The sequence below is a fragment of the Neltuma alba genome, unplaced genomic scaffold (genome assembly GCF_004799145.2).
Source record: "Neltuma alba isolate B1F8T4 unplaced genomic scaffold, ASM479914v2 tig00010596_pilon, whole genome shotgun sequence".
In the NCBI taxonomy this organism is placed as follows: Eukaryota; Viridiplantae; Streptophyta; class Magnoliopsida; order Fabales; family Fabaceae; genus Neltuma; species Neltuma alba.
Genome location: NW_021635458.1, coordinates 23,554 through 38,200, shown reverse-complemented (window position 1 = coordinate 38,200; position 14,647 = coordinate 23,554). Strand labels below are relative to the sequence as shown.

Sequence of the window (14,647 nt, the reverse complement as noted above, 5' to 3'; positions counted from 1 at the left end):
TGTTTTCTTTTATATTATTCCTCTGATTCTAAATATAAGACCCATTTTATAGTGTAAATTATACTACAAAATATTTAGGACCGGAGGAGTACTTCTAATACTTAATATAAAAATTAGTTTGATTTTTTATTTAATTATAAATATAAAATTCTAATCCATTTGATATCTTATATTTATCCATTTTTTAATATTGTCCTTGTAATAGTTGTGCATATTAAATATTTGATCAAATATTAACTTCAACTAATATATATAATTAGCCAGGATATTTTAAGGAAGACTATCTATTACTTCTCCGGTCCTTAATATAAGACCCATTTAACTAATTTGATTAGATTAAGAAAGTTAGGTAAGTTAGTTAATTATAAGAAATGTGACACGATTTCCTAAAACACCATAATCATCTTTCTTAATACCCCATCTCCCTCTTCTACTTGATTATGGTTGAGGGAGTATCTATAAGGGTAATTTAGAGAAAATTGATAAATATGAGAAATGGATCTTATATTTAGGACCAAAACCAACTCAAGAATTGGGTCTTATATTAAGGACAGGAGGAGTATTATAAATAACTAACTTAACTAATTTTTTTAATCTATTCAAATTAGTTAATTAGTTTTTATATTAAAGAAGTAATTGTATTAATAATTTTTAAATTTTGCCAATTCCTACTGAGAAGAACACTGAATATATTTTCCCCGCGGGTGATATTGTCCCCGACTTCTTGCTCACCTGCCCTGTTGTACTTTAACTAACAAGATGAAGCAGTTTAAGCTCAAACACGCTAGCCAACGAGTTGAAGGTGAACTACATTTTTTCCCTAGCAAGAAAAATGAAAGGTCCAAACCTCGCGTCTTTATTAATATTCGGAAAAAAAAAATTGAATAGAATGAAACATAAGATTTTTTATTTAATTAAGAATGTTCTAAAAAGTAGAGAAACCAATTTTGCTAATCATTGATCAAATTAAATTGCCAATTACACTGGAGCTATATTGCAAGTAAAATAAATAATTTTTTTAATAGGGAAGAGGAAGACCAGGAGAGAGGGATACCGAGAAGGACGAGTGCAAAAAAAAGAAGAAAGAAGGAGGGATGGTAATATAGCAGCGATCGAGCTTCACATAGCGAAGTTCAACATAAATCTGCAAGCAAACCTCAATCGAAAATATTCGTAAAATTTTGAGGGAAAAATAGAAAAGGAAAGAAAAAGAAAGAGAGGGCAAGAGAGAGAAACAGAGCGAGGCACAGCAGGAGGAGCTTCAGAGATTGGAGCCTAGTCTAGTGAGGTTTGATTTCTATGCAATTCTTCAGCTTCTCTAAGGTCAGGGCTCAATCAATGTGTAAACCCTTTCATTTTTCCCCTTACACTTGCAAGCTTTAGACTTTGCTCTTCATTGTGCTTCGTTCCATTGCAATTTGTGTTTTGTTGTTCGTTCGGGACTCAATTTTGTCCAACTCACTGATCTCCTCCCCCCAACTTCAAATTTCGAATTTTGAAGTTCGAAGCCTTTTGAATTCGGTCAAACAATGAGAGTTTGAAGTGGTACAGTGATGTAATGTTAGCCTCGTGCTGTTCGAGACAAGGATGGTGTTTCGGACCCGAGTTTGATTATTCAAACTTAGGGTTTTGATTTACCATGACATTCAATTAATTAAGTTTGATTTGCTGGATTTTGTGCTTGGGCCTTGCGAGTTCCGCAGTGGTTTGATCCCTAGGGTTTTGCTGTCGGAAAGATGAGATTTGGCTTTTCATTGTATGGTCTATTGGTGCCTAAATTTGGGAATTTTCTTGCATAAGAGCAACTATTTTCCGGTTCTGAATTGGAATATCCTATTGGGTTACTTAATTAGCATGACTCTTGCATCTGGTTGTTCTGCGAGGCAGAGCATGGGGCAATTTACTTTTATTCAATGATATGGGGGAGGGGAAGCTTAGAGTTCTTTGGAAACGGAAATAACTGCAATCTGGCTCAAATTGGGGTTACAGGTGGGTGTTTATTTTGTGAAATTTGAAGCAGTGTATGAATCTGTCTATTGAAAAATGCAACCCCAGCAGAGCTCAAGAATTGATTTGGGCGAAATAAAAGCCCAAATTGTAAAGAGGATTGGTGGCGATAAGTCAAAACGGTACTTTTATTACCTGAACAAGTTTTTGAGTCAGAAGCTGAGAAAGAATGAATTTGATAAACTATGTTATCGATTATTCGGGAGGGAGAATCTTCCATTACACAATCATTTTATGAGATCAGTTTTGAAGAATGCGTGCCAAGCCAAGACGTCTCCTCCAATCCAGCCATCAGGTCCCTCGAAGTCTGGAGCACTGGCAACAACAATATCTCCTGGTAGAGAAGATGGGCACGAACACAGTAGTTCTAGCTTCCAAAATCAAAGTCAAAACGTATCCATTTGGTCAAATGGGGTTTTACCGGTGTCCCCACGGAAGACGAGGTCTGGGATACGTGATCGGAAGAACAGGGATAGACCCAGTCCACTTGGACCTAATGGAAAGGTTGATTCCCTTCCACACCAGTCCCTAGGTACAGAAGACAGTGGCAGTAAGGTTGATACGGAGAATGGGACTCTTACTCCGTGTGATTATCAAAGGCCAATACAGCAACTTCAAGCAGTTGCTGAGCTGCCTGAGAATGAAAGGCGGGATGCGGTTGAGCGTTCAGCTGAAAAACCAAGAATACATGGCAAAGGGCCAACCGGGTTATCAGCTGTTGAAGATGGGGAAGAAGTGGAGCAGTCAACCCACTTTTCTAGAAGTCCCTTGCAAGCACCACTTGGAATTCCGTACTGCCCAGCAAGTGAGGGTGGAGCACGCAGAGCCTTGCCTGTGGTTAGCACAGGTGATTTTCTTAGCTGCTATGACAGTGGCTGGTTGTCTGACACAGAAACACTGAGAAGGCGCATGGAGCAGATAGCGAGAGTGCAGGGCCTTGGAGGTGTCTCCATGGAATGTGCTAATACATTGAACAATATGGTGGATGTGTATTTGAAACGTCTAATTAAGTCATGTGTTGGCTTAGTGGAAGCTAGGTCCGCAAACGAACTGAGGAAGACCTCTTCCCAGAAACAGCAGATTCAGGGTAAGGTCATCAATGGCATTTGGCCAAGTAATAATTTACATGTGCAGAGTGCTGGTGGGTCAGCAGAACCTGTGCCTGATCGCAGACCACCGTGCTTGGTATCTTTCTTAGATTTTAAAGTTGCCATGGAGCTAAGTCCGCAGCAACTTGGAGAAGATTGGCCGTTGCTGTTGGAGAAAATTTCTATGAACGCGTTTGAGGAATAACACTTCTATGAAGATTTGTCTTTCAATGCCAAAGTTGGGTCAATTTCTTCTGGTTCTGATGGCTCGACAATGATTGGTGATCATTAGCCTTCTCAGTTGCATTCTCATTGCCAAGATGAATCAGATGACCCCAATGTTCTGTCTCTTCCTGGTTAAAATGCTGGGCTTGAGCTCCAACTTGCCATGTCTTTGCTATTTGTAGGGCCTGGATGGATCAGAGATTTATTTAACTGTAACCAGGGGTACCAAAGAGCCCAAACTGGTTACACTGTTGTATGTTTAGCATTGGTGTTGGCTTTTGTTTGCCATCCCTAGAGATATCGAGCTTTTTGTTTACTTTAAAGTCGATGAGAAAGAAAAGTAAGAAAGTTTTGCAGGTTTACTTTTGTGGCTTTTGGATCAAGGAAATTCTCACATGTATAAGGGCTGCAAAGTTGCTGTGTATGTATTTTTAGAATCTGAGGATTGATTGAAACTCGATATCAATAACACATTAACATATATTAAAATTGCCTCGATGATTTCATTTTTTCAAATGTTTGAAATATTTGATTTCACAGATCCCTGAAAGTGTTTTGCCTTTCAATTCTGTCATGCTGGTTTGTAATTTGTACTTCACAGAGCACACTGATTTTGATGACAATAAATATAAAGTGTATGCCAGCGTTGAAATTTTCATCATTTCTCCAATGGAACGGCTAAATCATAAGCTGCTTAGTGTCTAAGTTTATTTATTTATTTCTTTTTTATTTTTGACCTGACTTGGTGTCCAAGTTTAAAATCATCTGTATCATCAGTGGCAACACGCACAAACATAATGCAGGGGATTAAAATCTAGTTACATCTCGTGTTATGATTCTAGTGAAATAGAAGTAGAGTGAGAGGGCATGAAATTCGAATTCGATCGTACACCTTCATGTGGATATTGTGGGTGTGTATCTAATTCTTCGCAGGAAAAAGCAGTAGAAGGAAAAATAGTCGTTACTCCGGTTCATGTGTGACTAAACCTTTCTGAGGCGTTAATATAATAAACAGAGTGGCCACATATGGTAAATGAGTGAGCTTGTTTGGAATTATGGCTGTAAGTATTTATAAGCAAGTTTTATACTCCTCCGGTCCTTATTATAAGACCCAATTTGATTTTTTATTTGGTCCTAATTATAAGACCCAATCCATTTTGTCTCTTATATTTATGTATTTTTTTCCAAGATAATCCTTCTAATAATGATAGTTTTAGCTAATATACTTAATTAGCAAGGATATTTTAGGAATGACAACACTTATTTATTATAAATAACCAACTTAACTGACTTCCTTAATCTCCTCAAATAAGTCAATTGGGTCTTATAATTAGGACCGGAGGAGTATAAGTGGAGACAAAAATTTTCTCACTTGCTTATTTTATATTTTTATAAATCATGATTAAAAATCTATTTATAAGTGATTTTAAATGCTTCCTGTGTTGCTAAGGTTTTCATGGAATTTGGGCAGGACCACAGGGATTCATGTATTTTACGCTCTTTGGTATCTTAGACATTGACATTCCTTAACAATGCATTAAGAAAACAGAAAGTGGGATCAAAATCTGACATTTTGCAAAGCAACCTATTCAGATATTCAAACAGAGATTGATTCTTTTGAAGATGGCTACACTTACATGTACATTTCTTGTGTGACTCGCTCGGACATGAGAATCCACAGCAAAAATGAGGCAGGAAACAGAGTGAGCTGTTCTAACGGGAGAAGTCAGGAAATTCAGTAAAGTGTATCATAGTGCCATCAACTTTTGGGTCAAGCCATTCTGACAAGTAATTGTTCGGTAATGCCAAGAGTTGTTAAAGTTGTTCTTTTCAAATAATATTTAATTCTAGACAGTAAAATGAGATAAAACAATAACAAAAAGCAAGACAAATTAGATGGGGCGATTGTGCTTTGTCTGGAACCAACTCTTCTAATAAATCATTAATCAGAAACTCTTCTAATAAATTAATCAGAAGATCTCGATTAATGGCTTTTTTTAGTATCATTTTTAGTCTCCTCCTAGACTCTTTGCTTGCCCTTTTTTATTGGCACTTCTAATAGCTTTTTCTTCTCTCTCTCTCTCTCTCTCTCTCTCTTTCCATTTAACCAAACTATCTCAAGTAATTTTCTGCCAGTTTAGTCCCATCTTTTTTTCATACCTTTTTTGTTCAACAATCATGACAAGCTTTAATTTAAATATCTCAATATAAGCTCTCAATCGGAATCAAAACTTCATAGAGGAATCTTTCATTATATCCCAAAAATTTGGATCTCATTATCCGCACCACACTTCACTTTTATCATATTCTAGACTATTCCCTAAAAAGGAGCAGGAATATTTGACTCAGGAGATGCTATCTTAACAACACTTGCGCTATGAGAAAAATTGCGTGAAAACTACTGCAAAACTAATAATCGTTCCATCTAGTTAGTATCCTACTATCAACGTGACAACATATAGCATCTAGATAACATGCATGCCAAAAGATGGAATGTTCATTATTACTGGGGGTAATTTCAAGTTTAAAAATGAATATGAAATCCTTTCCACTGCAGAAACTAGATAAAGGAGGGGGACAGGTAGTTCAAACGAAGCTTTATGCAGATGGGACACTTGAGAAGTTCCACAGTCAAGCCAGCGCCTTGTGTCACTGACCAGGATGAAGATAATGGCTATGTACAAAATGACCAATAAGAAATTACAAGTAACAGCTCTAATTTGTACAAAAAGCAAATAGGATGAGAGAGGAGGGGGAGCTATAAGTTGAAGAAAATAACTATCCCAGCTACTGGTCAGGCCTGATCAGAGGCAACAGATGAATCTGAAGGTACTGCTGATGCTTTGCAGATAGGACACCAGTTCTTGTGGCGAAGCCATTGTTGTATGCAGCCCACATGATATCCATGCTCACAATGCAGGCTCCCCACTTCATCTCCAGCCACATATTCATCCTACAAATCCAGAAACACAAGCATCCTTTACATCTTTTCACATTATAACCTTCACATTAAAAACCAGCCTAAATAAATTTATTTGGGGTGTGGAAAAGTTGGGGACTTTCTCACGTAGGTTACTCAACTAAATACTGGTTGGCCCCTTTTTTCAATTTAGACTGATGCGGCTGTCCTTATACGAAATGATACCTAATCTAGTTCACAGCCGTGATCAGCTGAAAATTACAATTTGTCAATTCAAATCCTTACAACGGCAATAATATGCTTATGTGCATCCTCAGTTTTAGCTGTGTTGAACAAAATAAGCATAATTCTCCGTAAAAGGCTTCAGTAGAATAGAGGAAAATACCTGGCAGATGCTGCATTTGATATCGTCATTAATAATACTGCTACTCTCATCGTCATCATCCGAAGGTGTAGGCTGATAGATGCTTCTTTTAAGGCATTCTGACAGTGCTTCCTCTGTTAAAGCTGTGCTCACAGTACCCATCCTTTCTTCCAGGGCTAATAGTTCCTGGCGTTGGTAAGAAGAATTTGAGACGTTATGATACAGTCAGTAGCGTCGCTTCTAAAAGACATATCACATCCCTCAGAGTCAACTAATGTTTCAAACCACTTACTAGAATGCCTATCATTCTTTCCATGAACAGCACTTAAATTATATCGTGCACCATTGGATTCATAATATGCCATTTTAAGACTGCTTTTATTCAAGCCAGCAGTATATGAAAAACATTGTAAAATAAGAAAGGAAATTGAATCATAAACTCAGTTGTAGAATTATTATGGCATTAACGAACCTCATATGACATATTATCAATATCCATACGCATGTCTCTATGCTGATCATACGAGTATAGTCCATTAAGGAGGAAATTGGTCTCTAGAAAACGAATTTCCTGCCAAACACAAAAGAAAATGTCAAATAAATGAGTTGGTTGTAAGATCCTATGTTGAATATAACATCAAGAAATACCTCCTCTGTCAGCTCTTCATCTTGTTCAATCCTCTCAAGTGCGAATAGTACCTGTACAGAAGTATTGAAAAACGAGTTGGTTGTAAACTACCCATATTAGGACTGGTAAAAAGAAAATACATCTCCACGTTTTGAAGGAAAATTACCTCAGCAACACTGTTTTGGTGCTGTTGTCTACTTCGATTTGTCAGAGGATAAGTGATGTCAAATTCTGCAGGAGATGCAGGCTGCCCGCTTCTTGAACCTGGTCTACCATGGGAGCTCGATTGAATTAAAGGAGCCTCTGCAGAAGTATGATGTGGGAAGACAAGTTCACGAGACACAGATGGTCTCAAAGCAGGGGATTCATTGGGCTGCATAGAGTGTGCATTTCCATGGCTTGGAAGCCTTTCCCTAGCATTACCTCCCATAGACCTTCGAGTTCTAACTGATGCAATGTTGTCCCTGTGAGGAGGAGTATTTCTTGATCTTCTTGGATCATAAATAGATATGCCACTTCCAGAACCAGAATTCTGTCTTTCCAATAAAGACCCACTCGACTTCTTCCCCCTGGCAGTGGAACTATTTTCCCTTTCATAATTTCTTCTCTTCACCATATCCTTCCCTCCACTCATGATTGAATCTGAAGAGGAACAACTTGTGGAGCTGACATCATTTACTGAGTTGCACTTGGTGTTCCTCAAATTATATCGGCTGGTACCAGCACGTGTCACTGAGCCAATGCTTTTAGTTTCCTGACCATGCAATCCAGGTTGACGAAGATTCCTTTGGGACCTTGTTTTCGAAACTCCACTAGTGCTTGCTACTTCCATCAGCATCACGTTATCAGACTCTGCATGTCCTTGCTCAGCTTGAAGCCGACTTTGATAAGTAGCAGATGGAGGGCTTTCAGCTTCATCCTTTATGCTGCTAGTTTCAGATGAATCTGTCTCTAACCTTGAGGATAGTGTTTGCCGAGGCACATTAAGGGACTTCCTTGGATTACTAGTTCCTGAGAAACTTCTACAGGATCTTCCAATTGCTTCCTTGCCACTTAAAGAGGATTGGGTTGACGGCCTCAAAGATTTACCTTTTCTACAGGAAACATTCTCAGCAACTATAGAAGAGTGAATCCTGCTACTACAATTAGGTCGGCTGCACAACTGACCACTTTGATCCTTTGTATTAACAGCATTTCTGAATAAATGAGGCGCTCCCTTTCTAGAGACCACATTCCTATCAACAGCTCTTTTACCAGCATATATATCCATCTATTGTTTATTTTTCCTTCAGATCTGCAACACACTGGCATGATGTCTCAAATTAGTAAATACTCATACGGGAGCATCAAACGAGTGCAGATATCCAAGTAAAAAACTCATAAGGCCAAAAATAGCAATAATAGTGAGCGCAGGTAACATAATACATGCATGACTGTCAGAAGAAAAATACACGTTTGGATACCGTCACGGCACATAAACCAATTATAACTTTGGATTCCATCACGGAAGGGGCGAACTTTCTTTTATTACTTTTTGATATTAGAAGAAAGCACGCTCAATCAGACATGTTTAAGGAAACCAAACAATATCAAAGCAGAATACTAAATCATTATAGTATTCCGAAATTTAATATGAGCTAACTTTGAGTGTTCTATATTCAAAATTCGCATGATAAAAGGAGAAAACTCAGATGAATGAATCACAGAAGCCAAAATTAGGAAGCCCGATTGGATATATTTAGAAAATCAGAAGGAGGACCAGCATAAATCCAATACTCAACACTTTTGGCAAGAACTCAGCTTGAGTTATTGAATTTGTAAGCATCCCGGTACAAACCACGTAAACAGTTTCCAATCAGCCACCATAACTTTGTTTGCATATTTGCCCTGTTCTTCCCGGGACTGAAGTCAGAACTTCCAAGCCACCACGTCTGAGGGGTTGATGCTAGATTACATGTAATTATAGCCAAATTTAGACGTCGTAATATATGTTTACTGGAAATGCTATTACTTTGACAGAAGCAATGAACATATATATTTATGGGTTTTTTTTTTTTGGTTGGGCCGCCCCCCCGGGGGGGGGGGGGCATGATTCGATCACGATCAATGCCAACAAAGACACCCGATTCCTCAAAAAACAATTAATCCTTGGCCACGCGTGAATGAAAGTACGAGGTGAACGTCTTCAGGAATGACCCATGAACCCGAAAGCGCTTGGATAATACATGCACTTGCAGGAGGAAATTAATGTTTTGACGTCGTCAAATGTACAGTCACAATAACAGGGGAAAAGGGGAGGACGAGAAGCCCGATCGCCACATGCTCCTATTCGTCCCAAAAACGTGGGGTTAGCTTCGCTTTTGAAGTTCATGGCTTCGCTTCATTTTTCAGCTCACAATTAAGATACAGAAGAGACTTTGTCTCTGCGATTTCATAGCTGAAAAGAAGCTGAAAGCCACCGAAAGATCACAACGAAAAGGAAACTAACCAGAATTTTAGGTCCTATTCAAAAAATCCTCAGCCAAGCGATGAAAAGTATTGGAACAGAAAACAAAAAGGGAAAAGAACAGTAAATTTTCACAGCAGTAAGTTTCAATAAGGAACAAAAATAAAAATCTTATTGGCGCTGCCAGTATGAGATAGGAACACCGGAACAGAACACATAAGAAAACCAATACAGTACACGTCTAGGAGGATATTCAGTCATCCATACGGATTATTTGAGACACAGAAAAAATGAGCAGAGGGAAGAGCGCGCACACAGAAAACAAGCTGAGTCCAAAAGGAGCAGCGTAAAAATTAGAACTTGGTGGCTACCTCCTTCTTCTTCTCGTTCCTTGTGCCTTCGAAACAGAGAGGAAAGGAAAAAAGAGGAGGTGGGAGAGTTGAGGAGGGGGATGAAGAAGGATATAGAAGGAGTGAGAGGCGAATGCAAATACGGGAGAGATCCGATACCGGGGGAAAAGTCCAATTGAATTAAGGAATATGAATAAAGAAATTCTTTTGAGGGAAAAATATGAAAAGCACGTACTGGGTGGCGTCCTATGTGGAAGGGTTGGATGAGAAGAGTCAAAGGCGGACGGCTTCGATTCGACTCGGACGTCCTACTCCAAGAACCTCATAGGCAAAGTCAGTAAAGTGGGATTCATGTTGTTCTTCGCCAAAAGCAACGAATGTGCAGGCCCCATTTGTTCCCTTCTCTTATCATAACCTCAGCGATTCAATAATACAATATTATTTTCATTTCTAATTTTATTCATAAAGGCTCTTGTCATATAATAATAAATAAATAAATAAATAAAAAGACAAAGTGCTCTCCCTCTTAAAACTCACAATTTATAAGAGAACTTCCATGTAAGTGGGCTACAAAGACTCTTGGCAAAATATTATTAAGAAGAATTGAAATCACGTTCCAAACAAAAAATAATTACAAAATAAGTTTTAAAAATTGTTATTGTCTATTTTGAAATTTATCATTATAGGCTACGAATATTGTTATTGAGACTTTTTAGTAATTATTTTTTTTCTTTACGACTTGATTGTAATTCTCTCATATTATTATTCTTTTATTATTTTTAGTGATGATATTTATATTTTTATGCGAATAGGGTTATTTTAGTTAAGATTTGTGACAAAAAATATTGATGAAATTGATAAGAATATCAAATTAAAAAAGTTGTGAAACAAGACTTTCCAAAAAAAATCTCTTTTTCTTCGGGATCACATTTGTCATCAATCTATAGCATCTTATATGAATAGGATCATAAGAAAAATTTTATAAAGAAAATTGATAGGCAAGGGAGAAAAAAAAAAAAGATATGACCTTTGGTTCTATGACACGTGTGCGCAGATATATAAAATTAAAATCCATCATTTTATTTTCAGTTTCAGTTTGCTGTTCGGTGTAATTTCTCATTTTGGTTGAGTTGATTATCACATTTATTGTGATTACTGTTAATAATATAAATTTGTTTCCCTATTTTATCTTCATTGGAGTTTCCTATTTTTATTCTTCTCTTGCTGTTTTTTTCCCCACTCCATAAACTATAGGCAGTTCAACGATTTTAAAATATCCTTTTTATTAACCGTCCGCCGCCTTACATGATTAATAATAAACCATCCCATAATCCAAATGGATCGTGGTCGTTAACTCCGAAAGGTTCTACAAAAATCAGGTAATTTTTTATAGGATCTGAATAAAAATTAGTGACCGAGAATAAAGTTCACGATACGCCCAACAACCTTTTACGAGTTATTATTCTTTTGGATTTATGCTTTCCTGTATTGTTGTAAAACTACGAGTCTTTAGCGTATTAAAAGGGAGAGGGAAAAAAAAAGAAAATTTTAATAAGCTCCATCTAAAAAATTAAAAAGTAGGGTTTTAAAATTTTAATGAAAAGAAGTAGTGACATAAAATAATAATAAAAATAAATTCAAAGTTTTAATTTCAATTTTTAAATTTTTTAGATCGAACTAATTAAAATTTTTCTTCCATTCCTGTCATTTTCCCTCCTATCAAATGGACGCTAAGAAAATATATTACTTTCATTTTAAAACTAGTAATTGTTTCTCTCGAATTTTCCCGGGAATTTGAATTTCTAAAAATAAAAATAAAATAAATTTGATATGGAATCTAAATAAATTGACGGGTTGCCTGCCATGTGTCAGAGAATTAACAAAACGAGGCCAAAATCACGCAACGTGATAACAATTTAAATATATGAATGGTATGAACACAGAATTTTCCGGCAAAAAAAAAAAAAGGACAGCAATTTAAAAACATGAGGCAGTTTATTTGTCATAAAAGCATAAACCACACATGAAATAAAAATAAAGCGGCATTAAATTAAATTACGTGTTTTGTGTTGAAAGGAAGAGTGATATGTTACTTGTGTATGGCAGACTTAAAACTGAATATTGACCTGAATTTCTTTGAAGAACGTAAAGGTGAAGGTAAAGGCCAGCCTGAGGACCAATAGAAACAAGCAAAGGACTTGGTTGGTATTCTCTCATTTTAAATAATTTCATGAAGCGTGTGTGAGAGACATGTCAGACTTGCACAACATCACAAGTGATGGGATTGCCCTCATCATCATATCTTTGCTATTATTCCCATTTGAAATGTAAGAGGTAATTACGTGCCTAGCAATAAATATTCACACACAATTAAATACTCATGTGATTCTTAATACAATATCTATTTAATTAAATTGATTAAATTTAAAAAGTTAGATAAGTTAGTTGATTATAAAAAATATGACGTGATTTTCCTAAAACACCATAATCATTTTTTTTAATATCCTCTCTCCCTCTCCTACTTGATTATGATTGAGAGAGTATCAATAGAGATAATTTTAAAAAAATTAATAAATATAATAAATAAGTCTTATATTTAGAACTAAAATTAACTCAGTAATTAGATCCTACATTAAAAATCAAAAGAATGTACATCATACAAAACTTGAAAAGAGTTGGGGGGTTGAGAATGAGTTGCACTCACTTAAAAACTTGGATTCTTAAATACTTTTGAGTAATAAATCTGACTAATGGAGATTTTTTAGCAATTTTTCTTCTTGAAAAATGAATACATTATTTTTTTAATAAATAAATAGTTTAATTATTTTTTATATTTTATAAATTAGTTATCTAATTTTTATATTATTTTTATGTTATGTCAGTTTGAGTAAGAGAATTGCACAAATTAGGTTGTTTGTCATATTGCAGAGCGGCTTTGATTTTATGGTTTTTGTGCTTCGTTTAATTATTTACACGAAAACAAACATAATTTTATAAAAAAATTTCAAAATAAAAAAAAACGAAGAAATGTCACTTACAACTGTATCAATTTTTTTTTTTTTAGTAGTCTAATTAGGCACGATTAAATGACCGCGATTCCCCTTCATTAGTAAATCATGGTCGAAAAAATGAAGACTGCACCCAAAAACCAAGCTCAGCAAATTCATCTGTCAATTAATTAATTAAATCCTTGATAGATGGGATTTAATGATTGCAGCAATATCCATTGATTAATTTCAGCGGTGAGTGAAAACAAATATATTCTTATTTAATGTTGGATTTCAAATCAATCAGTTATCCCATATATTAGAAGACAAACCGGATATATTAAATTAAAACAGAAAAAAGGCCATCAACAAATTAAATATGAAAGGCTGGAAGGCAGCCATGCGTAGTAAAGGGAGGGAATGGATGAAGGTGTTTTGTGAACGATAACCATTCCCATTTGACTTTGAGTGATGTAACGTTTTGTTAGCTTTCACTCTTTGTTCTCATTTATTTCTTCTTTATTAGCCGTCTTTTCATCTTTGCTTCTTTTTATCGATTTTTTGGATAAACTTCATTAATGACCGAAATTAATAGCCATCCATTTGGACCACATCTGAGGCCCATAAATTCTCCCTCCCTCCCCCTATATATGACAAAAAAAACCCTGTAAAACTATTATTGGGTTGCATGCAGGAGTTAGAAAATAAATGCTTTTTAATTAAAAAAAAATGAAACATTTTTCCCAAGACTTGAAGAAGAAACAGCTTGTTGGCTTTTAGCCCCACAAAAGTTGACGAAAGGATTATCCAAAATTGTTGAATTTCAGCCAAATATTTAATTGGATGGGAAGGCCTTCCTTTGTGGGGCTAGCTTATGAAAAAGGAGGGCCTAAAAAAAGGAAAGGAGATAGAATTGTCATTCACCGGAAAAAAAAATTCCATTTATCACTATATATTCATTTATATCATTTCTGTTGATATCTAACAAAACTTTAAAATTATTTTTATTTTGTTTAAATAGAAATACATGGATGCTTCAAGACTACCGGAAAGTCAAATTCATTACTTTAAATACTAGTATTTGATACCACAAGGCATGGGTCAAATAAACAATCACACAAACTCTATAGTTTTTTTTGTTTTTGAATAATCAGAATTAGGAGCTGGCATCATCAACGAGTTGCATGGTTTTTTGGTTTGCCCTGTAGGATGAAAGAAATAATAACAATTATGTGTTGCAGCACTTAGTAATGTTATACATGGAGAGGCGTGTTTGGTCCAAACAGAGGCGAAAGGCATAGTCAAGCTGGCGATGCCTTAATTTACAACAAAGAACGTGAAAAGCAAAGATAGAATCGATATAATTAGTGAATGACTAATTCTCAAAGGTGTGGAGTAATTACCCCACATTTCATTTTTAATCCTGTCATCTTCTTCTTCCTCCTCCTCTTCTTTTTCATTTTGCACATGCTTGTCAACTTTAATTCCTTATATCAAGGTACGTTATCTCATTTCAACCTTCTCTGTTTTATTTATTTGTAATCCGCGCTTCTTCTTTCTTTTTTAATCTTGACTTTCCAATCAACTTCATCAAAGACGTGAAACACAATCGTTCATTGTCACATGATTCAT

The 14,647-nt window shown here is 35.9% G+C and overlaps 2 protein-coding genes across 4 annotated transcripts; one reads left to right on the top strand and one right to left on the bottom strand.

Moving 5' to 3' along the window:
* The first annotated feature begins 1,053 nt into the window (after nt 1–1,053).
* Nucleotides 1,054–3,836, top strand: LOC114757491 (uncharacterized). The gene has a single exon (XM_028946559.1). The coding sequence runs from the start codon at nt 2,044–2,046 to the stop codon at nt 3,298–3,300; it is 1,257 nt and encodes a 418-aa protein (XP_028802392.1). The 5' UTR covers nt 1,054–2,043; the 3' UTR covers nt 3,301–3,836.
* A 1,959-nt stretch (nt 3,837–5,795) lies between these two features.
* Nucleotides 5,796–10,155, bottom strand: LOC114757482 (E3 ubiquitin-protein ligase MBR2). Of its 3 annotated transcripts, none has more exons than XM_028946550.1 (6): nt 10,050–10,155; nt 7,399–8,526; nt 7,253–7,303; nt 7,077–7,175; nt 6,626–6,790; nt 5,796–6,273 (listed from the first exon to the last, which is right to left on the bottom strand). In XM_028946550.1, the coding sequence occupies exons 2-6, from the start codon at nt 8,500–8,502 to the stop codon at nt 6,115–6,117; spliced, it is 1,578 nt and encodes a 525-aa protein (XP_028802383.1). In that variant the 5' UTR covers nt 8,503–8,526; nt 10,050–10,155; the 3' UTR covers nt 5,796–6,114. The 3 variants fall into 3 exon arrangements, with proteins under 3 accessions (XP_028802383.1, XP_028802380.1, XP_028802382.1); XM_028946547.1 differs by having other exon boundaries at nt 7,399–8,536; nt 10,050–10,154; XM_028946549.1 differs by lacking the exon at nt 10,050–10,155 and adding an exon at nt 9,014–9,272 and having other exon boundaries at nt 7,399–8,536.
* Nucleotides 10,156–14,647: the final 4,492 nt, after the last annotated feature.